Raw genomic sequence first — 22580 nt, forward strand, 5'->3', positions numbered from 1 at the left:
GGCTTGTATTTTAATTAAAACTGGCTTCACGCTATGGCAAGCATTTGTGCAACACACAAAGGCCCCCTGCAACACAATATAATTTGCAAGCCAAAGGTGCGGATATTTGTTTGCTTTCAGGCCCAGCTTCAGCTTGCCAGCCTCCAGCCTCTCAGCTATCTTTCTGTTGTTAAAAATACCAATTTAATTTCAAACACTCGACTTTATTAAAGCAGTTGGAAACAAATCTGAATAATCGCTGTTAGCTGAACCTGTAGGAGAGCTAAAAAAAACTCGATTTCTGATCTGTGTGGCTGCTGAAGGAGCAAATTTACAAGGAAATAAACTCCACACGATAGTTTCGTCAGCAGTTAGTCGTTCCCAATGCTATCGATAAATCGGAATATTTCTATTGGAAAACTCAACTCGTATCTCTTTTTATGCTAAAAATAATGAGGATCAATAAGCGAATGTTGCACTCGATAATTTCAGTATTCGATAGAACGTTCCAACTAGCACAGCCTGTGGCATTTGCTTCCACTTTTATCGATAAATCTCAAAAAGGTGCCTTAAGATACCTTTGCATCTATTTCTTTAACCATCATTTTTCTTGTTTGAATTAAATATGCAACAATAGATTTTTCTTATTGGGATCGGACGAGTGTTTGGCATTCCCAATGCAATTAATAAAAAAAAGTTTAAATCTGTCGAAGTCCCACCATATTCTCTTACAGGTCCAGACAGAACAGAGTGGAGCCAACAACTTTTTACACTGCAAACTTTGATAAAATGTCTAAAGCATTGCCAGCATGAACTTTGAATACATTTTCAGTTATGTAAAGGACAGCAGTTGGAATAATTATCGATACAGACACAATAGGTATTGAGAGCCAATCGAAAGCTGTGCAACATGCACTGAAATGTTAAGTTAAAATTAGATCATGTGTATTTCGGAGCAGAGACGTGTATGAAATGCGTTTTTATTGCTGTTCAAGGACTCGCTGCACGCGCCACAGATTCAATGTCCTTTGTTAAACAGGCTATTTATCTGCCGGCATTTGGTTAGGCCTCGTTGGAGTCATGGAAAGGGGAAGGCAGGGGGAGGAGGGGGTGTGCATTGGTGTGGCGTTTACAGTTGAGTTGTGCAGTCGAATGCATTTGGCAGATCAAACGAAATGCGATTACGCATACGCAGCGTGCGCCGCGTGCCGCTTTGTGGCGGGGGATGGCAAGTGGGTGGGGGCGGGGCTGGGTGCGGGTGTATGTGTGTGTGTGTGTGACTGTGACAGCTGTGCGGTTAATTAGGCCCTCAAAACGTAGCACGCCATTTTGTTGTCAGCATTTTGTACCTGCAGCGCTGGTTTTTGACAGTTGGCCAATTGGTTGCTCTCAAATTGCACGGCTCATTAAATTTCAATGGGTGCTATCGTTGGGCGCGTGTGATGTGCACTTTGGTGCCTGGCTAGAATTTACCGTTGCCTACTTCCAGGCGTCGAATTGTGCGCGGCGCTCGCGTGCGTTACCTACTTTCGGGGCGGCGGCGGCGGCACGCCCACAGCGCGGCGCGCGACATGCCACTGAGAGAAGGCGCCAAAAAGTTGTCGCAACTTTTTGAATGCCTCTGCGTTAACTTCTTGGCGCGAAAAGTTTGCTGTAAAATACTTTGCGCAAATATTGTTTTCGCATGCTTTTGTTGCGATAAGCGCTCGAGGAAACAGTGTGGAAACCACCCCCCCCCCTCTTACTCCGCTGTAGCCACGCCCCTTGTTGCACAGTAATTCAACTCTCTTGCAACGTAAATTGTATCAATGTGCGTTGTCTTTTTTAAGAGTTTGCAGCAACTTCTTGTTGTGTCTTCGTTGCGTCGCTCTCTCCCTCTCTCTTTCTCTCGTGCTCGTGCTTTTGTTTCCGCCCTAGGTTTTGCCATGTATTGGCATTTTCAACGCTTATTTGTATCGTTTTCGCTCACTTTGTTGTTACTTTTGTTGTGGCTTGAGCTGTTGTTTGTGGCTGCCACTGCAACTTGCAACTTGCAGCGTGCAACGCGCAACGCGCAGCCCTTCTTTGCCACAGATTTTTGCCATTTTGCCTGATGCTCTTTTCGACAATTTCCTTAAAAAGCAAACTTGAAAAACTTGCACGAAATATTTGTGGTGCCCGCCCGTTGCCTTTTTTCTTGTCTTTTCTATTTTCCGAAACTTTTCAAATCAATTGTGGCATCGAGTTTGTAACAATGACAAAAGCCTTTCAAAGCTTCTACTATCTATATGCATCATATTTAATACAACAATTCGTATAACATGAGATCGCATTGTGCAGGGGCTTCACTGTACAGCAAGCTCTAGCGACGGCGCACCACAGGCTTGAGGATGCCCTGGGAGTGATGCAGCCTTTAAATACCTAGGCCAAAGAAATATTTGAATTAAATGCAACTCACATGCGCCCGCTTCAGTATGGAGTCCTTGTTGACATCGTACGGCTGCTGCTTCGAGGGTATCTCCAGCACAGTGGGCACAGGCAGCAGATGCTTGTCGATGGTGGCGCGTATCATGTCCGCATATATCTGATTGATCATTATGATGGCGATATCCTCGCGTGCCACGAAGCGCTTAAAGCACTCGTCTATGGCCGCGGCGCTGGTGTCTGCCAGGCAGAACAACAAGTTTCGGTTTAGTTGGGAAACTCAAAATGAAAATTATTCCACGGCTGCCAAAGTTACCTTTCTCGACAACCATAAAGTTGGACTGACGCTCCTCGTTGACTTCGCCAATGCCGCCAAGCAGAAAGCCAACGCAGGTGTCCTGCAGGAAGAAAGAGATGAAAAAAAAAAAAACGGATTCAGAAAAACTTAAGCGACAAACGCGCTTGGACTGCAGCCACCTCATCGCCTATGACAGCCATTAGTTTACCCTCTTCAAATGAACTATTTGACATTTTAGTTGGATGAATATTTCTCTGCGTACCGAGTAAAAATTGCTTATCTATTTGTACTCAAAGCAAATTCAATGATATGTTGATAATTCCCTTTTTCTAAAAATATTTATATTGAAGTGGGAATTATTTATGCAAAATTAGAGTAGGCTCAATCATATGCTCGAATCCGACTTTTACAAAATTGTAACTATCATTCATTTTATATTGATTATTATAAAGTTTAAGATTTTCAAATTTGTTACGTAATACGATTTTAAGTAATTATATAGGAAACTCTCTTTTTGTAAGCACTTAATTAAAATTAAAAAGATTGAAAATATAATTTTATAAAATATATATCAAAAACGGAGAAATATAATAATGTTATAATATATAATATTTTAAAAATATTAACAATAAGAAGAAAAATAATTTTGATTATTCTGATAATAAAAATGAAAACGAAAATGTTCCAATTTGAGAAATAATAAACTACTAACTAAAACCGCATCATTAAATATTTAAAACAGCTTTTAATATTTGCTGAGCGCGCCTTTTGATAGCTCATAATACTAGTTTCCAATTAGAGCATATGAAAATTTAGATTGATAATTTGCAATAAAACTATTAGCTTTTTAGCAGAAAACCTGCTTAAAGTTCAACAACAAATGCCATAATCCAAAACATAAATTGAATAATCGCCTGGACAGTCATCAAAATGTTGAAAAATGAACAGCATCTATTCAGCGTTGATTTGTGAAACATTTCCAGCGAAATGCGAAACGCGCCATTTCCCAAAAACCCATTTAACAAAAAAAAAAAAAAAAAAAAAAAAACTAAAAGAAAAACAGAAAGGAAAAAAAAAGGCGGGCGTCGCTGCACTTGACAGCTGCGGCGCATTTGATGGCAAATCGTTGGTTGCACTTAGCTGTTGCAGTTGTAGCTGGTGCTGCATTTTTTTTATTACATTTTTTTTTTTTTTGTAGTTTTGTGAAGCGTAAAACAAGTTTTATAATTGTTTAAAATGTTTGCTGCCAACGTCCATTGCAATGCAATTTTATAACGAATTTTGTCAGTTGGTGCACGAAAACTTAATCGAGAGCAGCAGCAGCAGCAGCAGCAGCAGCGGCAGCGGCAGCAAAAACAACAACAAATTGATGCCAAAACGTTTTGCCCAGCTGCCCTCGATGACCCCTCGCACACCCCACCCCACCCGAGCCCCTTACCAAATCCCGCTGGCCGTGCCACGCCCATTGTGCTCTTTACGCAATGCTGCGCTCGAAAACTTTAATGCTGCGACAGCTCCTAATTGGATTAGATAACTTCTCAAAAGGGTTAAACATAACACAGCAAACAACAAAAACACACACACACACACACACACACACACACACACACACACACAGACACACACATACGTATGCGCATTCAGCCACATTACGCATACGCCGCATTGTCTCTTTGGCCAAGTGAATCGCTTAAAATCCAAAGCCGGTTATGTGCACCATTTTACCTTTCCTTTTAGCTGTTGTTGTTTATATTTGTTGTTGTTGTTGTTGCTAACTCATTTGCGTTACGTAGATGCCCAACAACAACAACAATAACAACAACAAACCCTAAAAACCTTTGCGCTACATTTGGCTAATCGTTGTACAAAACTTTCAACAATAACGCTTTGCCCTCTGTTGGCACTTTGTGCTCCAAAATTTTGAACTCCAATCGGTTTTTCAAATCAGCTCTAATTGTTAACATATCATTGGCCAATTTGGTGTTGTTTTCGTTGTTGTTGTTGCTGTCTGGTATTGTTTGCCGTTGTCGTGTGGCATAACTAATTATGATTAATGTATCGCCGTGAGCCCCTGACATTTACAGTTAATTAATAATTGGCCCAAAGTATTGCTTGGCTATAGAGTATTTACATATAAATCGTCGATATGGCTTGCAGTAAATGCATCGCACTGAGGTGCATTGAACCTTTTGACTTGTCAACGCGCTTTAACCTAGCGGCAAATGGACTTTTCAAGTTGCAGACTAGAGACGGTTCCGAATTTTTGGAGGCATTCAATTTTTCAGAAAGAGAGAGACTGAGAGAGGGAAAGAGAAGCTTAAAGAATTTTAATATCGATTTTGCCAACACTTTTTATATATTTTTTTTGTTTGTTTTGGAAGTCTCTTCTATAACAATCTTCGATAGCACAGTCTATTGCTCTGACTGAAAAGTTTACATTTCTGTAACCTGACTACGAATCTTGTTCTTCGTGTTGGAGAGGCTCACAGCAGCACCACGGCACAGGCCCATCTCTATGGCAAACTCAAAAATTGCTATCAATTGGCCGGCGCCATTGCAAATTCAATACCAGCGAGAAAACCAATCGAATGCGCCAATTTTTAGACCCCAAATCCATTTCAGCGCTGGCCGCCTGACCTTTTTTTCTATTTCTTTTCTTTCTATATACCAACAACACGTTGCAGTAGCTAGTCATTCAGCTAACTAGCCAGACTTTGTTGCTGCACAGCAAGCGGCATTTTATGCTACCGGTTTTTGGTTTATTAACTGACAACAGCAGCGAACAACAACAACAACAACAACAATCTGTGACTTTACTGGCTTTTGGTTTTTAAATATGGTCATGGTGACATCTAATATGGTGCTGCCTAGAAAATTTTCACTTATGCCCGGCACGTTTTGCCTATTTTCCTCTTAAGCGCTAAATGCTTTGGGTCAAGCTCTCGAAATTGTTGAAAATTGTGCTGCATATGCCAGGCAAGGGGAGACGGGCAGTTTGGGTAATGTGTGGCGAGGGGTGACGACAACAACATGTTGTCGATGTTTTCTCTTTTTCCCTAGAATAAACATGTGCTAAACGTTGATGTAGAACCGTAACTTGAATGTTTGGCTGGCCATGTTGTTTGAAATAAAATGTATCGAAATACTAAAGTTTAATTTGTTTGTTAATCGACAGGCCGAGTCCTAATAGGCATAAGAGCATCCATTGCATTTTATCGATAAATGATAGCAAATGATAGACAAACATAATATATAAAAATGATAGACAAACACGAATATATATATATATATATATATATATATATATATATATATATATATATATAATGCGTCTTTTCTTCTTTAAAGTATATATTTGTTGTTATTATAAAGCGATATATATCAGTTGAACTTGATCGATAAACGCCCATAGATAAAAGGTAAAGAAAGAAATTAAATAAAAATAAAAACTAATATATTATGCATTGAAGTAATAATCATCGCATTGATAAAGTTAATGAGCTCAATTTTCAATTTTCTTCAGTGTGTGTTCTTCGAGTTATTTTGCAAACTTGGCTCTCAGTTGTTAGGCTGAACTAAGATGAAGTCCTACTAACTGTAATGTGTAGCATTAATATACAAGAGTAAGTTCTGCTTATGAGTAAACCATAATCTAGCTTAAGGTAGTTAGTTTGGCTATTTTCTGCCATTTTCGATGGCTTCCAAGAGATGCAGACGTTTAAACACATTCAAGCAGCCACCTGTTAGCCTCCCCCCCCCCCCCCCCCCCCCCCCCCCAACCACCCACATACAATGCAGTCAGGTTTGGGCCTTCATTCCGGCACATTGCTCTTGTTTGTCTATGCCTTTCGCCCTTTCCTTTTTATTTTTTGAACTTTTAAGGCACACACGCTTGTTATTTATATAGTGCTTGAAAATATCATAACATTTGCGGACTTATATAATACGAGGTACAGCTGCCATGCCAACTGCCTTTGCCTTTGCCTTTGTCGCAGTTGTTGTCGTATGCACATCACGCAAATCAAGTCACACAAAATTCGCAATACGCTTTCTTCTCGAGCCTTTCAATGCGCGTATCACGCTGCCGCTGCTGCTGCTGATGGTTGCTGCTGCTGCTGCTGCTGATTATTCAACAATTTTTATTGAAAGGTAAAGAGGCGTGCAAAACATCAACTACAACAACATTAGCAAGAAAGCAATGAGCAAAATGTCAAATGCAGGCACCGACCAGAGAATACATAACAGCAAAGCGACATTAGCCTCAACAACAACAACAACAACGACAGCCTCATCAATATGAACGGAGATGCCGGCCTGCCATTCACCTGGCAGCTCAGCTAAAGTCTATGTGCGATATACACAGTATTCACCCGGCTTTGTTTTTGCACTTCGATTCAATTGAACTGTAAAATTAGCATAATGACATTAAAATAAACCAACGACAGCAACAGCGACAAATGCAACATTTGGCTAAGTGGGGAAAGGTGGCAGCCGCAGCGGGTAAAACCGTTTTAAAGCCAATTCTGAAGTACAGTAAAAATCCGGTGTGTGGGTGCGTGTGTGTGTGCATGTGTATAGTTAACTGTATAGACATTACTTATGGGTAGGTGCAGTTGCGTGCGTAAGCACATGGAAATCATCTGTAACCGACTAAGCAATACTCTGCTCGCAGTGTTCGACGAGCTTAAAGAATGTCAAAAGACAGCTATTGACTAGGGTTAAGAGAATCTATGTGAATCTAAAACTTTAATACTCAAGACATTCTTTTTGAGTATGGTAGTTTCTCGAAGACTGTAAGTTAGAGTGAATGTTTACAATGTTGCGTCTCTGTACTTCTTAAGATATCTGCCTTGATTATGGCCCAAGGGAGTGAACCCAAGAGTGTCTCAGGAACCTTTTCTCTGAGAAGAACCTTCTGTAATGTGGGTGCACTGATTCTTAGACTGTTAGCCTGATTAAGTGAATCTACAAATAGGACCTTCGAAACATGCTTCTTAACTATGAAAAATTGTATTTCAAGTTAAGTCGCCAGACATTATAAACAAACTGGAATGCCCCTTTATGAGCAGTGTATACAAATTCTGCATACAGCTGGCTGTCGGCCAAAAATTGTGTCAAAATGCATTGAACGCAGTTTTATAATTCGTTGGGTTGATAACCTCAGCACCGTCCAGGGAGTACCGCCCGCCCCGCTCGAGCGACGATTCATTCATTTGGCTGTCGTGTATTTGTCGATTCCATTGACGAACTGGGTCAGCATGTGGCGGTGCCAAACCGTTAATAGAAAATGCATTAAAGCCAGCCAACAAAAATAGGCAGGGAGACATATGCTAAAGCGTTTGTTCCAATTCTGAGAGCATGCCGCACATTAGTCTTAAGTAATGGGGCGCTCTGGCCATCACGTGGCGAATCAAAATTGATCAAAAACGTCACGTAATTACGAGGCAGCCGTCACCAATTGACAAACCTAAGCACAAGCTAGCAGATACAGATACAGATACACAGCCAGAGATACAGATACACACTGCGACTTCTTTTCAAATTCCCAGCCAGCTGCCTGACGAATTCACCAACAGATGCGTTTGATTTGTGTTGTTGCCCCGTGTTGCCGCCTGCCACAGCGTCTTCCACAGATTCTCAACTCTATTGTTGTCGCACACATCGTCGTCGTCGCACAATGTATTGTATCTTATTTTATATTCCAATCACAAAAGGCGTTGTCAAAGCGGCGACAGCAACGCCAAAAGTTGTTGCCAGCTGAAGCCGTACCCGAACCCGTCTTTATACTACGCATGTGTGTGTGTGTGTGTGTGTGTGTGTGTGTGTGGGAGCAGGAGAATCTCAAGAAGTGATCGCCACGTCACTTGCTCTTGGGTTTGGCTGCGTGCGGGGGCGGCTATGGGCACGCACTTGGCAGGGCTCAGCTGCTAATGGAGTGTTTTGCTAGTACGTTGACAGCATCTGGGAGATTGAATGCTTGACGCATTAAAAAGGAAGGTTTAGATAAGCATCATCCTGAATATTTCAGCTACTAAAGAAATTGATAAAAACTATAAATACCCTGTCTATACAAACAATAATGCTGATCCACCTTTGCAAATATCTGATCACATTCCCGATTCAGACCCGGCACGGAATGAGTATCTGCCAGTCAGGCTTTAACGTTGCGTGCACGTTTATCTTATTTATGGCATATTTTGGAATTCTAAGCTATATATTGTACTATTTTTTGCTTCCTCAGATGTGAGTCGATGTGTCTTATAATGAGAAATCACTTAGGCAACCGTACAATATGGGCACGGCTTCAAATGGCAGGCTAAGTATTTGGATGCCGTCAAGTTTTGGCGGAAGTACATTACGTAAAAGAACATCGAATCATGATGTTTCAATTTTAATTAAAAGAACATCGAATAATGAATGTTTTAATTTTTAGTCAAGCTAGTTTAAATGCTCTTAACGCGATATGATTTTTCAATGTTTGGTTGTCAATTGCTCGATTTGTAAAGAAATATATTGTAAGCAGTTGATGCCATAAAAAATCTATCGAAATACCTCGAGGTAAATCTGTTAGTCTTTGCAGCTATTTTTCTAAAAAATAAAAATCTACTTAATGTTGATTTATTGATATCGATGATTCCGATACATAGGGGAGTCGTATTTTTCCTATTCCATCTAAAATATGTATGTTTATTTCAGACTTGCATAACTGGGCATTAAATTTTTTCTCATATTCAAAAAATTAAAAATATATATGGTATCTATAACAAAAACTCGTGTTATTCATATCTTAAATAGACTATAGGAAAAAAAATGCAATTATCTTAAAATATCATCAATATTTGCAACGCTCTTGACAATTTGTTGCGCCTGTTGGCCAAGCCCTGCCGTATACATATTTGTATATATCTGTGTATATCTATTTTTTCTCATTTCAATGCCTCAATTACTTTGACTTTCGATCGGATGACACAGCAGTGTCTGTGGTTTGAATTTTATAGCCCATCGTTGGCTGTCGGGTGTTGGCTGAGGCGCAGCTTACGCTAAACCTTTTTCCAATAGCTGCCGCTTAATTGCCCATTTAAATTAATATAAATTTCAATTTGTGTGCAGCGGCAACACACACGCCCACACTGTTTTTGTCGAATGGCTGGATTGGCAATATGCAAAGCACTATGCGCATACCACATGTTGCCATCGCCGGCTGTCACACCCCCACTCCACTCACTCCCCCACCACAGCACAGCCTCACCTAACCAAGCGCATGGAGCGCGCGCGACATGCGAGCTGTAAAAGAAATGTGAATATCAGCGCTTATAATACGCATGAAAATGAAATAAAATCGCATTTTTGTGATTGATTGAAGCATGAGTAATGAAAAATTGAGCGCGCAGCAGGCGAAAGGTGCTGCCAGCGTGTAGGGGTAGGGGGCAGGTGCGCGACGCGTGTTATGTATATGTCTGCATGACTCTGATTTTATGCACTACATTACCTTTGGATTTCAATTTGAATCAAATCAGGCAGCAATTTACCTAAATAAAAAGAAAATATGACGAAAACTGCAAGCACATGGGATCAACATAAAAACGAGCGGGAGGCCAGAGTTTTCTTTTCCTTTTTTTTTTTTTTTATATGAAAATTGAATAAAACTGAACTGAATTGAATTAACTCTGTCTGTGCAGCTGCAGGCAATATCTTCAGCTGTTGTCTATATACAAATATCTCAATCTAAATACAAATCGCTGGCTGTTGCCTGATGACACGCACGTAAGCTGAAGGCAGGAACAACAAAAGCAACAACATATATAAAAATCGGCACAAACTTCCAACTAGCCAAACAGCAATGACAACATCAATACAAAAGACGCTGGCCAGAAAGTGGGTGGGATGGACTGCGGCTGGATGTGCGTCTAAGCTAAACAAAAGTTACGAGCCATATTAAAATGTCATCGTGTCAATGGTGCAGACGCTTGACCAGCACACACACAGAGAGAGAGAGAGAGACACAGAGAGCCCTGGCAACTCTGGCAGCAACCAGCAACTAACGACGACATGATGAAGCGTAAACAAACATGTTCAACTAGCAGACAGACGGCGGGCTTCCCGAGCTAGGGGTTGGGGCAAGTGTGTGTGTGTGTGAGTGTAAAGTAAAACAAAATGAAATTTTACTTTGCATTTGAAATGATTTCCAGCAGCTGCAGCAGCAACGTCTCTCCTCCACACTCACACACACGCATGCTGCAGATTTTTATTTGTATTTCAAATGTTTTGTGAAAGTGCCAGCAGCATTTGAGGCCAGAGTCCATTTGCTAAACGTACTATGCCAACCCTCCACCCACCCCCTGTCCAACAGTATTTTTTATTTGTGTGATTTTTGCAGGCTCTCAACTCCGACTGCGGCCCAGCCAGACTGCTGCCCAAAACTTACCTACCTAGGGCAACACGCTGCGAAGGCTGAGAAGCTGGCGACTGCTCTGCCAAAAAAAAAAAAAAAATTGAAAAAATAAAAGAGAAAACTGCACAAACTAACATTTTGGGGCGACGCCCAGTGGACACCTAGTGGAAGGGAGCGGCACATGACTTTCAAATGCTGCAAGTTGAAGCAGGAACTGAAAACTGGTAACTGGGCATTGGGAACTGGGAACTGTAGCCGGGAGTAGATGACCCGCATGAAAATGCTGGCCCTGGCATATTTTTATGCCGCAAGCATGCAGGACAAATGGCTGAAATTTTTGCCGCTGCTGCTGCGTCGCTGTTGATGATGATGATGCCAACGACCAGGCAGAGGAGCAACAATGCCACTGGGCAATGGGCAATGGGCAGCAACGTGGCTGCCAACGTGGCTGCCTGCAGTTAGTTCTCCGACATGTGTACGTGGCTGGCCTGCATCAGTTCTCCATTTTGGGGCACGCGCGGCAGGAGTTGAGCAGGCGAACAAACACAAACACACAAAAAAATACTGACTGCTCCTTAGCAAGCTCGGACATATTTTCTTGCTTCAACATTGTCCAGCCCGGGGGGAGAGGAGCAGTGCGAGGGGGCAGTTTAGGCAATGCCCGGCAAAAATATGGAGAAATTGAACAAGTCGTTTGTCGGCGGCCCTAGAATTTATGTGTGTGCAGCGCGCGCCGCTGCCGCTCGAGTTGAAAATTAAACATTGCGTATACGCCTAGGTGCATAATAATTCATGCCTGGTCCAGGCAGGCCAGCCAAGCAGGCTGCCAGGCTGGCAGGCAGGCCACCAGGCGACCAACTGCAACGAAATTGTGTGTAAAATGTTTTAATATGAGCTCATAATATACGAGCCAAAGACAAAGACCACGAGACAGTCAGCCGAGGGGCAGCAGTGGGGTTGGGGCAAACGCAGCTCAATTTCTGATTTATAGGCCAAGCAAACAAAATACATAGCAAAAATGTTGCTACACTTGAGATGCAAGTAAGTGTGTTTGTAGTCGGCTTGAAAAAATGTTATTGTTTAGCTTTTGGCTGTCGCAAGGCCCTCGATATGCCTAAAATGGCTGCCAGCCGGATATCCTGTGGCACACAGCCTGCATGCATGCGATGTCCAATTGAATTTGCATTTGGTTTCGGCTATCAAAACAAAAACAGCAACAAAAATACCAAAAATACCAACAAAAAAAAAATAGAAGAAGAAGAAGCAGAAGCAGAAACCAGAGTATGCTTTTGCATGCAAACAAAACACAAAGCATCGTGTAGTTTTCGCATGTAACTTTTTGACATTTGTTTTTTTAATTGCACTGGCATCTTTTTTTGTTGTTTTTTCTTGTTTTTTTTTTTTTTTGTGTGCAGCAGAAAAACAATGAAATTTTATGATGCTTACTTTATGCATCTGGCCACTTTGAATACTTTTGGCAAAGTCCAAACAAGGTTAACTGCTTTAAATGTGATGAAAATGCAAGCTAAAGAATTTAGAATTGATTTTGTTTGGCAATTAGTTAACAAGTGTCTGTAATTTAATATTTTGGTTTACCTACTTATTAATTTACCTGTTTTTACTAAACATTGAAATATTTTATTATATGCAGGGATTATTACAGCTTCAACATTTCAACAAATTGTCGGTGTACACAGGTTTATGTACTATATATCACATACATACACATATATGTATCATATATCTATTTATATGTATAAAACAATTCGAGTATCAATTATCAGCTGCAGCTTGCTTTTAATTCAATATGCTTTTCTACGTTTTCCATTTCAGGCTTTTCAGCTGCAACAATCACATTCGACGCATTTCCATTTAACATACATATTTTCAATAAATGGCTTGACAAAAAATGCATTTGTGAAGCGTTTTGCAAATATTTTTGAACTGTTGAATAAATACTACACAGCATTCAGGTGGCGGGGGCTGCACCGCCAGCAGTTTGTTCAATTTATGGGAGCAAAGGTTAAAACGTTAACTGGAAATGGTGACCCTTAAAAAAAAGTCACAGCCCCCCCGGTGTGTGTGCCCAACGAAGTGACATTTCAAATTCACATATTTTTTAACATTTTTCTATTATTTGCTCTCTTTTCTTTTTGGGGAAAAGCAGTGGCTGGCAACTACTTTTTCTAAGGGGATCTCAGTGGATATACAACATTTGCTTGCCGAAGTCAAGAAATCAAGATATTATAAAAAAAAATTAATTAATTAATTAATTAGTATGCGAATACCCAGGCTAACATATGGAACTTAAGAGTAGAGATACGCTCTTTGAAAGTAAACGAAAAAGAAGGAAAATATATGGTGTACCCCAATTTTTAGATAATCTCTATAAAATATAAAATTATTATTATTAAAATATTCTAGTCACTTTTCATGCTGTGGCTAATGAAGATTCTACTGTTTCTACTTTAAAATTAAAAAAAAAAAACAAATATATTTGATATTTAAATATATTTTATATCAATTTTGTGCCTTCCGACCTCTACCAAGTGAATAACTTAGGGAAGAATGTAAAGTTACAAGCATGTAACTTGCTTTAACAACTTTCTAAACAGTTCCCGTAAAGCTAGTCCCAACAAAGCAATTGCTGTCAGAAATATCACATGTCCCCAAAGAGCACACCGTAATAGGCCACGGCAGATGAATTCGTTTTGAAAAGCTGTCCGCATCATGTGATTGCATCAATACAAAGATTGGCATCTCATTCTCAAGGCATGACCCATAAATATGCCGACTACGTCTCTGTGTTTTTTTTTGTATCTACACATTGGGGTTAAGAACCCTGCACCAATATCGGTTGCAACAAACATGCCCCTGAAGCCATTCGGCTGGTGGAGTTGGCAATCTGTGCATTGTGTGCACCGCCTGCCGTTAATTACACAAATGCAAAAGTCCGCTGGGCGACCAAATTGGTTGGTAATAAATAAATTCAATTGAATAATTTATTTAATTTATTTGTGGCGCTGCGCAGTTCTGCGACAGAAAAAACAAAAAAACAACTAAACCATGAAAGAGGTTCTAGTCGGGAGCTCCCGACTAGGGGATACCCTGAACCCTCTTCTTCCAACATCAAATGCATATATATATATATTTTATTTTAGAAGCTATATGTCAAGTTTCGGGACTCTAGCTCTTATTATTTACCAGAATTGCCCAAAAAACAGGATATAGATATCGATTTTTATCGATTGCTTGGAAACGGAGTATGTTATCGATTATCGGAAACAAACTCGATCTGCGCGGGAACTAGGAGCAAGTCTCTAGCACTTCAAGTCTCTAGCTCTTATAGGTTCTGAGATCCTTGCGTTCATACATCCGGACAAACGGACGGACGGACGGACGGATGGACAGACAGACAGAAGGACATGGCTAGATCGACTCGGCTATTGATGCTGATCAAGAATATATATGGCATCTTCCTTCTGACTGTTACATACATTTGGATTTTGCACAAATACAATATACCCTTATACCCATTTTTAATGGGTTCAGGGTATAAATATAAACAAAATATTGTTGTTGCTTCCCTTTTTTTTTGCTGCTGCTGTGTGGCAGGTAAAAATGGCTGCCAGGCCAACATTTTCATGGCGGAAGTGTGCAGCAAACTACCGACGAGGTGTTAGAATTTGCTGCAAAAAAAAATAAACCACAAATTTTTCAGCGTCAACAAAAATAGCGACGAGGCGCCAAAAAAAATTTGGTGTGTGTGTGTGTGTGTGTGTGGCAGAGCCCCAAGTAAATTTGTGGCACAAAAAAACAAATCGTTTAATTGGCTCAAACAAAACGTAACCACCAGGTACTAAAGCCACCGACGTAGCCGTTGGTTATATAACACCGGGCCAAGCCAACGCGCGGCCCAAACAATGCCGTTGACAGCAAAGTCGCACTCGCAGTCGCAGCCGCAGTCGCAGTCGAAGTCGAAACCCAAACCCAAACCAGTTTGGTCGATGCCGCTGCTACAGTTACCCGTTTTTTAAGAGCAAAATTGACGCAAGGGTACCAACAGATCACCTCCAGCACCACCGCACCGCCGCACCACATGCACCACCCGTCCAGTCTGGCAACGGGTTTGGCATGTTATTCACTTTGGCTTTCAGTCGGCAGCTCGCGCGTCTTGGTTTATTTTCTAGTCGCAGCCGATTGGCCATATACAAAAATATGGAAAATCTTGGCTCGCCAGTTGGCACATTCGCACTCAGGCCCTGCCAGAAGTCAGTCCAGTTCCAGTCGCAGTCACAGTCGCAATCGCAGTCCAGAGATGAAACTTAACGCCTTGTTGCTCAGCCTTGCCGTGGTGGCAACTGCCACAGTTGGCCAGGTAACTGGGGCTTGTGTCCTTGACGCACCTCAACTGGGAACTACATAAAGGTATTCCTCTGCTCTTCTTTTTTTTTTTTTAGGTCAGCGCCAAGTTTCAGATACGCACTCACGACGATGCCGTGCAGGCGCACGAGGAGTGCCTCGAGCAGTATCATGTGCCCGATGATATTTACGAGAAGTTCCTGAATTATGAGTTTCCCGAACATCGCCGCACGGCCTGCTATGTGAAGTGCTTTGTGGAGAAGATGGGCCTGTTCACGGAGCGCAAGGGCTTCAATGAGAAGGCGATTATAGCGCAGTTCACATCGAACAATTTCAAGGATCTGGAGCCAGTGCGTCATGGCCTCGAGAAGTGCATTGATCACAATGAAGCCGAATCGGATGTCTGCACCTGGGCCAATCGTGTCTTCTCCTGCTGGCTGCCCATCAATCGCCATGTTGTGCGCAAGGTTTATGCTAAAAATTAATTTCATGTGATAACAACTCTCAAAATAAAAATTATTGTTGCCGAACAACAACATACAAAAAACACACAAAAACAAATTATGTTAAAGTGTAGTCGGCAGATGTGTGTTAATTTATCCTAGAGATCCTTAGCAAATTGTTTTGAAGCGAACCGGTTTGGGCCTGGAGTTGCTCAAAATACAGCTGATCCAAAACTGGAACTGAAAAAAGGTGTTTTCTAGGTTTCAAAACGAAGTTAGGGAGAGAAAGAGAAAGGGAGACTCTTTGGGCAGATATCATATATAGTTCACGAGTCCATTATGAAAATGCGTACTACATGCAAAAATTTCATTATACAATTTTTGTAGGAAGGGTGTAAAATCCTAAAAATTTAATAATTCTGGATGATATTCGCAGTACCGTATACGAGTATCTGCTTACAACATTTGTTGCCGCTACTTCTTTAAAGCTTCTTAATACTAAAAAAAAAAGATTTCGATACCGATTTTTACAGATTCTATACATACGGGGCAAGTTATCGATGATTTGGTTGAGAATGTATCTTATCTTATATATCTGGTATCGACGCGATCACGCATCAGGATAATCGAATGGACATCGGCTTGGCTGTAAGCTTTGATTGAGGGCATATGTACTTCAAAGAGTCGGCGGGTTTAACCGATTTTTATCGATTTATTGTTTAATGTATTTTATTAAATAGAGAGTAGTTATCGATGATTTGGCGAGCAACAATAGAAGCTACTTCATTTCAAATGTCTTATATTTCGTATTTAATATCTTTGATATCAACGCGTTCACACAGACGGAAACTCGAACGAACGGACATTGGAATTACTTATAGTTTGATGCTTATTCTTATCGATTATATAAAAGCTGGGCGACTTATCGATGATGTGTATTTTCTGACTGTTGCATACATTTGCACAAAGCAAGTCTACCCATTCCGCCCTTTCCCTTGGGTTTAGGGGGCATAAAAAACGAAAACTGACCTAGTCAGTGCTGGTTCTAGTGGTTCAAGCTCTGCCCTTTCAGTTGCTGCCGCGGCTGGCAAACATTGAACTCGCTTAATCTGAGGACGCAGCTGATAAGCACAGCTGCATGTTTACAGGCTGCGATACGGGCTGAGCGCGGCGACTGGCCGCAGTTGAGATTGTGCATTCCAAGCGTTAAGATGCGTCTGACCGTCAGCCTGTTGGCCTTGTGTGCTGTGGTGCGTTCTACCCCAACCTTTCGAAAATAGACAAAAAAAAAAAAAAAAAAGCAACCCAACATTTTGCAGACCGTAGCCGATCTCACGGGCGATGCGCAGATATTGGAGAAGTGCCTGAGCGAGATCAGCAGCCCGGAGCGCATCGACAGCGATCTGAGGAAGCTGGCACGGTATGCGAACTGGACCAGCGAGGAGCTGCCCTGCCTGATGCGCTGTCTGGCCAGCGAGAAGGGCTGGTTCGACATCCAAGCCAACAGGTGGCACAAACAGCGCCTGGCCGAGGAGCTGGGCGCCGACATCTACAACTATTGCCGCTACGAGCTGCGCCGCAAAACCCGCGACGGCTGCACCTATGCGCATCGCGGCCTGCGCTGCCTGAAGCAGGCGGAGCTGCATGCAGGCAACAGCCTCACGATATTGCTGCTCTGCAGCAGCCAGCTGAATGCCACCAATGTCCAGCTGCTGCAGTACAGCCAGCTGAAACCCAACGAGTCCATACCCTGTCTCTTCCAGTGCTTTGCCGATGCGCTGCGCCTCTACGACGAGGCCGGCAACTGGCGTCTGCTCAACTGGCAGCAGGCCTTCGGACCCAGCCGCCAGGAGCCTCAGCCGGATTACAGCGCCTGCCGCACCAGCGACGAGCAGCGGCGCCTGGCGGCCAGCAAGTGCGCCTGGATGTACGACGAGTATCTGTGCTGGGAGCGACTCAACGGCAATCTCAATGTAACGAACGTGGTTTAATGTGAGCCCCAACTGCAAATCTTCATTTCAGCCCCAAACATGTTTCTCTTCGTACCACACTTTGCACCTCAAACGCTATTTACAGTTTAATAGGCGTAGCCAGTTAAAAATACACTCAAAAAAATAATTGTGGTTTCAACTTATTCAAAGCTCACAATAATATGATAAAATTTCCTAACTTATAAAAGTTTTCATTCACAAATATTCTCTATATTTCTAATACGCTTTAAAACATTTTGATATACGAAAAAAAGTTTTATGCACTTTCCAAAAATTTATATAAAATTATTTTTGAATGCAGTTTTTACAATATGCAATGATATTGCCCTGCAGTCATATATGCATATATTAATTCAGGTATCGTATTTCTTCTTGATATGACCACAGAACGGAGAAAAAAACAATTTCGGGCTGATTCTTTCTATATGATATATGCAGTTGATAATATATGGATCATATGTAAGAAGTGTGAACAAGATGTTATAGCAATTACTGAGATTGATTAATTTATCTTTCGAAATATAGCACCTAAAAAAGCTGAACCTTCAGTAAAAGTTTGATTACCGAAAAAAAACACATAAATAAGAATGCATTAACTATATAGTAATATATTAAAGGATCGCAAAAAATGGAGGACAATACTTCGTTTTAAATATTAAGCATTGTGTGGATTTACTTTCTAAAACGAGAGCTAAGATATTAAAAAAAATTAAATTTTTTTATCAAAATGTTTCATTTGCAATTTATATTTGAAAATTCGCGTTCTTTCAAGTTTTCAAATATTTAAACGTTCGCCTTACTTTGGGATGTGCAGACATGACGCGAGACACACGTTTTATTCGCTCAGTGTAACTAACAACTGCTAATCGGCCAGCACAAAGCACGTGAATTGCTGGTAAAACGTAGCACAGGGATTCCGGCCACGGCGCTGGGCACAGCCAGCCACACGGGCGCCCACCAGGGGCACGCCCAGCACTTGCCGCATGGCCGGCAGACGCCAGCGGCGCGTGCGCTCATCAAAAAGCTGCAGCTGCGAGATGAAGCAGCGCGTGAAACAGGGTATGGGCTCCGTGGGCGGAAACTGGGCGTAGTCGGCAATGCGATTCCACTCCACCTGGTCGACCTGCTGCAGGCATTCCTTCATTGCCGACTTGGCAACGCGCGTGGCATTCGGCATGTTCTCAATCAATATGAATGGATCATTCTCCAGCTGCAAATACATACATAACATCAGCTTATCAGCTGGCTGGCTGCTCGCGGTCACTGGCCCGGCCAGCAGCTCTTATCACTCGACACTCACGCTGACAATGCAGTGAAAGCCCGCATAGGCGTGCTCACAGCTGCTCTGGTTTTGATCCGCGCCCAGCTGAAGCCGCTCTTTGCACGCCTCGTAGACGGCCTCGCCAAAGTGTTGGCGGATGCGGCGCTCCTCGAAGCCCGCCTGATCGTGATAGAAGTCGAACATTTCGCTGAGATAGCACTGCGTGAAGCAGGGCACCTCCTCATAGTTATCCGACCATTGCGTGTACCGCTCCAGACGCTCCGCGTTCGCCGCACTGAGTCCTCCATAGTTGCGCAGACACTTCTCAATGGTGCGCTGCTCGCCGTTCAGCAGCGCCGAGCTCTGCAGCTGGAACGTGTCAACTGATTAGCTAAGATCGGTGAGAACTCGCATTGGAAAGAGGTGCACAATTCATTTCGGGTCCATAAGTCATAGATAATCCTCAAGCATTATCTACAGCAACTAAATCGACAGACATTCAAAATTCCGCATATGATAAATACGGCTGACATAGGAATAATAATTGGCACGTTGAGTTTAAGTAAGGAAAGGAAATATGCTAGATGTTTGTACCAAACTTTGCCAATGCCAAGTTTTTCTTACTACTTTTTCAGTTTTTCCCCCATTTTCCGCTTGTGAGAAATGTAATATTATTTACATACATGTTTGTCAATGTTGATCTCGTGAAAAACAGGAGTTGTACAAATGTTAGGTAAACTTCACAAGTCTCGAAAACACGGGATGAATCTTCAACAATGAAGAGTTTAGAATAGCGAGAAAATTCACCATTTGCTTTTATTTTCACAAACAAACCATTTTTCACGAATTTTTCACTCTTGCAGGTGAAATTAGAAAAATTGAAACCATTAAACGTCTTCGGGCTATGCGCCAGTTATTAATCAGTCAATCAGTTAGCTGAATCAAACTGTTCCCATCAATATCCATCGACTATCACTGACTGATCACTATATTACACATATACTCTCCCATAGTTGCTGTATTGATAGCCAGTTGCATTGTACAGAAAATAAGCATGATTAAGTAATTGATTAAATTTGTTAATTGACGGACAACCAAATCAAATAGTTATTAAATCAAATTAAAGCAACCGGAAGGTCTTTTTAACAACATATAGAAACTTTTCACAATTCTGCTTTCTCCCAGGGTATTTTCACGTCCACTCAATGAATTGCTTTCGCAGCTTCCTCAGCTCTTACCACAGTCAGCCAGAGGCATGTTGCAAGCAGCACTAGACGCATGATCTATTCGGATTTTCGGATTTCCTACACCTTGCAAGTACGAGCAAATACTGAAGCACTGCCAAATTCTAAGCAGCATCCAGCATAAATTTCGGTTTTCTTTTCGCTTCTGCCAGAGCAGAACAGTTGATAACCCAATTTGGGCTGCCTCAGGTTCAATTGAATGATAAGCAAGTCGCAAGTCTATCAGCGCAGCGTCATTAAGTTCAAGTTTAGAGCTTGCGCAAGAGTTAAAAAAGTTGTTGAGAGATTCTCACTGGGATTGCCACAGAGCAGGGCGTGGCTGGAGGCGAGCAGAGAGCGTGCGGCTTACGCAATGGGCCAGGCCCAAAGCTAGTTGCATTTTGTTATTGATCAATTGATCAACACCTGCCAATGAGGCCACAAACAAATCTACCGTTTTTTGTTTTGTGTGTTAATTGATCTGATGTTTATTTTGTTGTGTTTTGGCATTTTGCCCGGCCAGTTGTCAGGCATTTAATAATATTACAGACAGTTGTTGTTGTTGTTGTGCTTTGTTTGTAAAGGAGCGACATCGTCCCACTTTACGCATTTTTGAGCAACCGGATTTCTCGCGAGCTGTTGATGGTTCGCCAAAAACGAAACATGTTTAACACGTCGCACAGTCACTTCTGCCTATCTGCACATGGAGATCTTCATCTTCAATCCTCTTCAATCATCTTCATCATGATGATCATGATCATCTGCTTCATGCGCTACCGTGTCTCGAATAATTGCAATCGAAAAGTGGTTCTGCCACTAAAAGTTGAAGCCACAAGTGCCTCTGCTGACCAATCCTGAATGTTGAATCGCCAGCCACGTTTATTTCAACACTGGGCGAAAAAAAAAACTTGTTGTACAATGGAGCATATTCGATTTCAATGAGGTCTGCAGCTAATTCTGTATGTTCTTCAGCAAAGTATCTATTTACCGCAGTGAGACGAACTGTCGGGCTGAGACGAGCTGCTAGCACCAAGTGTATAGATGTTGAATTGCCATAGCCAAAGCATACATTTACAACAAAGTTGTGATAGTTTATAAACATTTCTATAGCATAAATAAATCGAATGACTGTGCTATAAACAATCAGAATGAAGCGCTACACTCAGGAGATGATTCAAGTAAATGGGTTTCTACATTTATGCAAATGAATGTAACACACTAAACCAGATTTTTAATTACTTTGAAAGGCCAGCTTCATGTACAGAGACTTTTAGAGCCTCTGCATAGCAAATGTGTCTTGATTTTTAGAGCTGCAAACCGATTTTGAATGGAAGATGTTCACGCCCAAAACTGTGAGACCGCACCTAAAACCTAAACAGTTGCTCATAAAACAGCTGAACCGAAATCCGGAGCAAAAAATCTTTTACTCGAAAATGATTCGCATTAAATAAAAAAAAATCTACTTTTTAGCCAGACTTAGCGCCACAGAAGAAATCACTTGTGACCACGGAACTTAACAGAGAATACTTTCGTATTAAATATGTTCGACATGAAACAGTTTCAGAAGATTTCTAAAGTACATGACACACCAAGGTTTGAACCAGAAACTGGTGTTGAGAGTATGGAAAAGCCAGCTTCACGAACTGAACCAACAATCATTAGACCTGGTTTCAACTTGTTTATCATCTGGAGCTTATTTTGTAAATATCTCTTTCATTAAGTTCTCCCCAGACTCGGATACTCTCACTGCCGGTTCTCGATTGTCGCATTCTTCTTGGTGATTCTGCTCAGTGTAAATGTTATTCCACATGATTCCACAATTTCTTTCGCAGCTTGGCCGCTTCGCAATGACCTTGGCTCGTTTTCTTGAGTGTTTTTTTTTTTTCTTTAGCCATTGAAATTATAAAATCCAGTTTTTTATGTTTTTCTTCTTCTTTTTTTCACTCTTTCAGCTCGTTTCCTCTCTTCTTTCACTCGCGCGTTGTCAATTTGTACAAATTTTCGTTATATGGTTAATTGCTGTACGGTTTGTTGTTGCCAAACAACTTTTTGGGATGAATGCAGCTTATGTAGCAATGCACATTGTGATGATGATGATGATGACACCGTGGCTGACTGGCGTCTGGGATGCGCTTGCTGCCCCGCTTGGCTGCGTCGACTCGGCCTGACCTTTGGCAATTTCAAATGCAAGCATCGAGAGGCGGCTGGCCGACCCATTGGAATATTTT

General features: G+C 41.7%; 3 protein-coding genes across 5 annotated transcripts; 1 reads left to right on the forward strand and 2 right to left on the reverse strand.

The window, feature by feature from the left end:
- Positions 1–2212: 2212 nt before the first annotated feature.
- On the reverse strand, positions 2213–2986 carry LOC115764013 (V-type proton ATPase subunit F). 2 transcript variants are annotated; one of them, XM_030706841.1, is made up of 4 exons: positions 2943–2961; positions 2699–2780; positions 2417–2622; positions 2213–2353 (listed from the first exon to the last, which is right to left on the reverse strand). In XM_030706841.1, the coding sequence occupies exons 2-4, from the start codon at positions 2712–2714 to the stop codon at positions 2321–2323; spliced, it is 255 nt and encodes an 84-aa protein (XP_030562701.1). In that variant the 5' UTR covers positions 2715–2780; positions 2943–2961; the 3' UTR covers positions 2213–2320. The 2 variants fall into 2 exon arrangements, with proteins under 2 accessions (XP_030562701.1, XP_030562700.1); XM_030706840.1 differs by having other exon boundaries at positions 2214–2353; positions 2860–2986.
- An 11953-nt stretch (positions 2987–14939) lies between these two features.
- LOC115764012 lies at positions 14940–18523 on the forward strand. 2 transcript variants are annotated; one of them, XM_030706839.1, is made up of 3 exons: positions 14940–15450; positions 15533–15901; positions 17197–18523. In XM_030706839.1, the coding sequence occupies exons 1-3, from the start codon at positions 15172–15174 to the stop codon at positions 17866–17868; spliced, it is 1320 nt and encodes a 439-aa protein (XP_030562699.1). In that variant the 5' UTR covers positions 14940–15171; the 3' UTR covers positions 17869–18523. The 2 variants fall into 2 exon arrangements, with proteins under 2 accessions (XP_030562699.1, XP_030562698.1); XM_030706838.1 differs by lacking the exons at positions 14940–15450; positions 15533–15901 and adding an exon at positions 17085–17127.
- Positions 18524–18730: 207 nt separating this feature from the next.
- On the reverse strand, positions 18731–20752 carry LOC115764198. The gene is made up of 3 exons (XM_030707086.1): positions 20723–20752; positions 19169–19498; positions 18731–19078 (listed from the first exon to the last, which is right to left on the reverse strand). The coding sequence occupies exons 1-3, from the start codon at positions 20750–20752 to the stop codon at positions 18731–18733; spliced, it is 708 nt and encodes a 235-aa protein (XP_030562946.1).
- Positions 20753–22580: the final 1828 nt, after the last annotated feature.

Source organism: Drosophila novamexicana, unplaced genomic scaffold (assembly GCF_003285875.2).
Source record: "Drosophila novamexicana strain 15010-1031.04,08,12 unplaced genomic scaffold, DnovRS2.1 tig00000817-arrow-arrow-pilon, whole genome shotgun sequence".
NCBI classification, from domain to species: Eukaryota; Metazoa; Arthropoda; class Insecta; order Diptera; family Drosophilidae; genus Drosophila; species Drosophila novamexicana.

Coding starts and splice junctions, on each gene's coding strand:
- LOC115764013 (XM_030706840.1), bottom strand. CDS start 2,913: ATGTCAAATAGTTCATTTGAAGAGGGTAAACTAATGGCTGTCATAGGC. Junction 2,781..2,859: donor TGGCTGTCATAGGCGATGAG/GTGGCTGCAGTC, acceptor TTCTTCCTGCAG/GACACCTGCGTTGGCTTTCT. Junction 2,354..2,416: donor CCATACTGAAGCGGGCGCAT/GTGAGTTGCATT, acceptor CATCACTCCCAG/GGCATCCTCAAGCCTGTGGT.
- LOC115764012 (XM_030706839.1), top strand. CDS start 15,172: ATGCACCACCCGTCCAGTCTGGCAACGGGTTTGGCATGTTATTCACTT. Junction 15,451..15,532: donor CAACTGCCACAGTTGGCCAG/GTAACTGGGGCT, acceptor TTTTTTTTTTAG/GTCAGCGCCAAGTTTCAGAT. Junction 15,902..17,196: donor ATCGCCATGTTGTGCGCAAG/GTTTATGCTAAA, acceptor AACATTTTGCAG/ACCGTAGCCGATCTCACGGG.
- LOC115764198 (XM_030707086.1), bottom strand. CDS start 20,752: ATGCAACTAGCTTTGGGCCTGGCCCATTGC. Junction 19,499..20,722: donor CTTTGGGCCTGGCCCATTGC/GTAAGCCGCACG, acceptor GACACGTTCCAG/CTGCAGAGCTCGGCGCTGCT. Junction 19,079..19,168: donor GCTTTCACTGCATTGTCAGC/GTGAGTGTCGAG, acceptor ATGTATTTGCAG/CTGGAGAATGATCCATTCAT.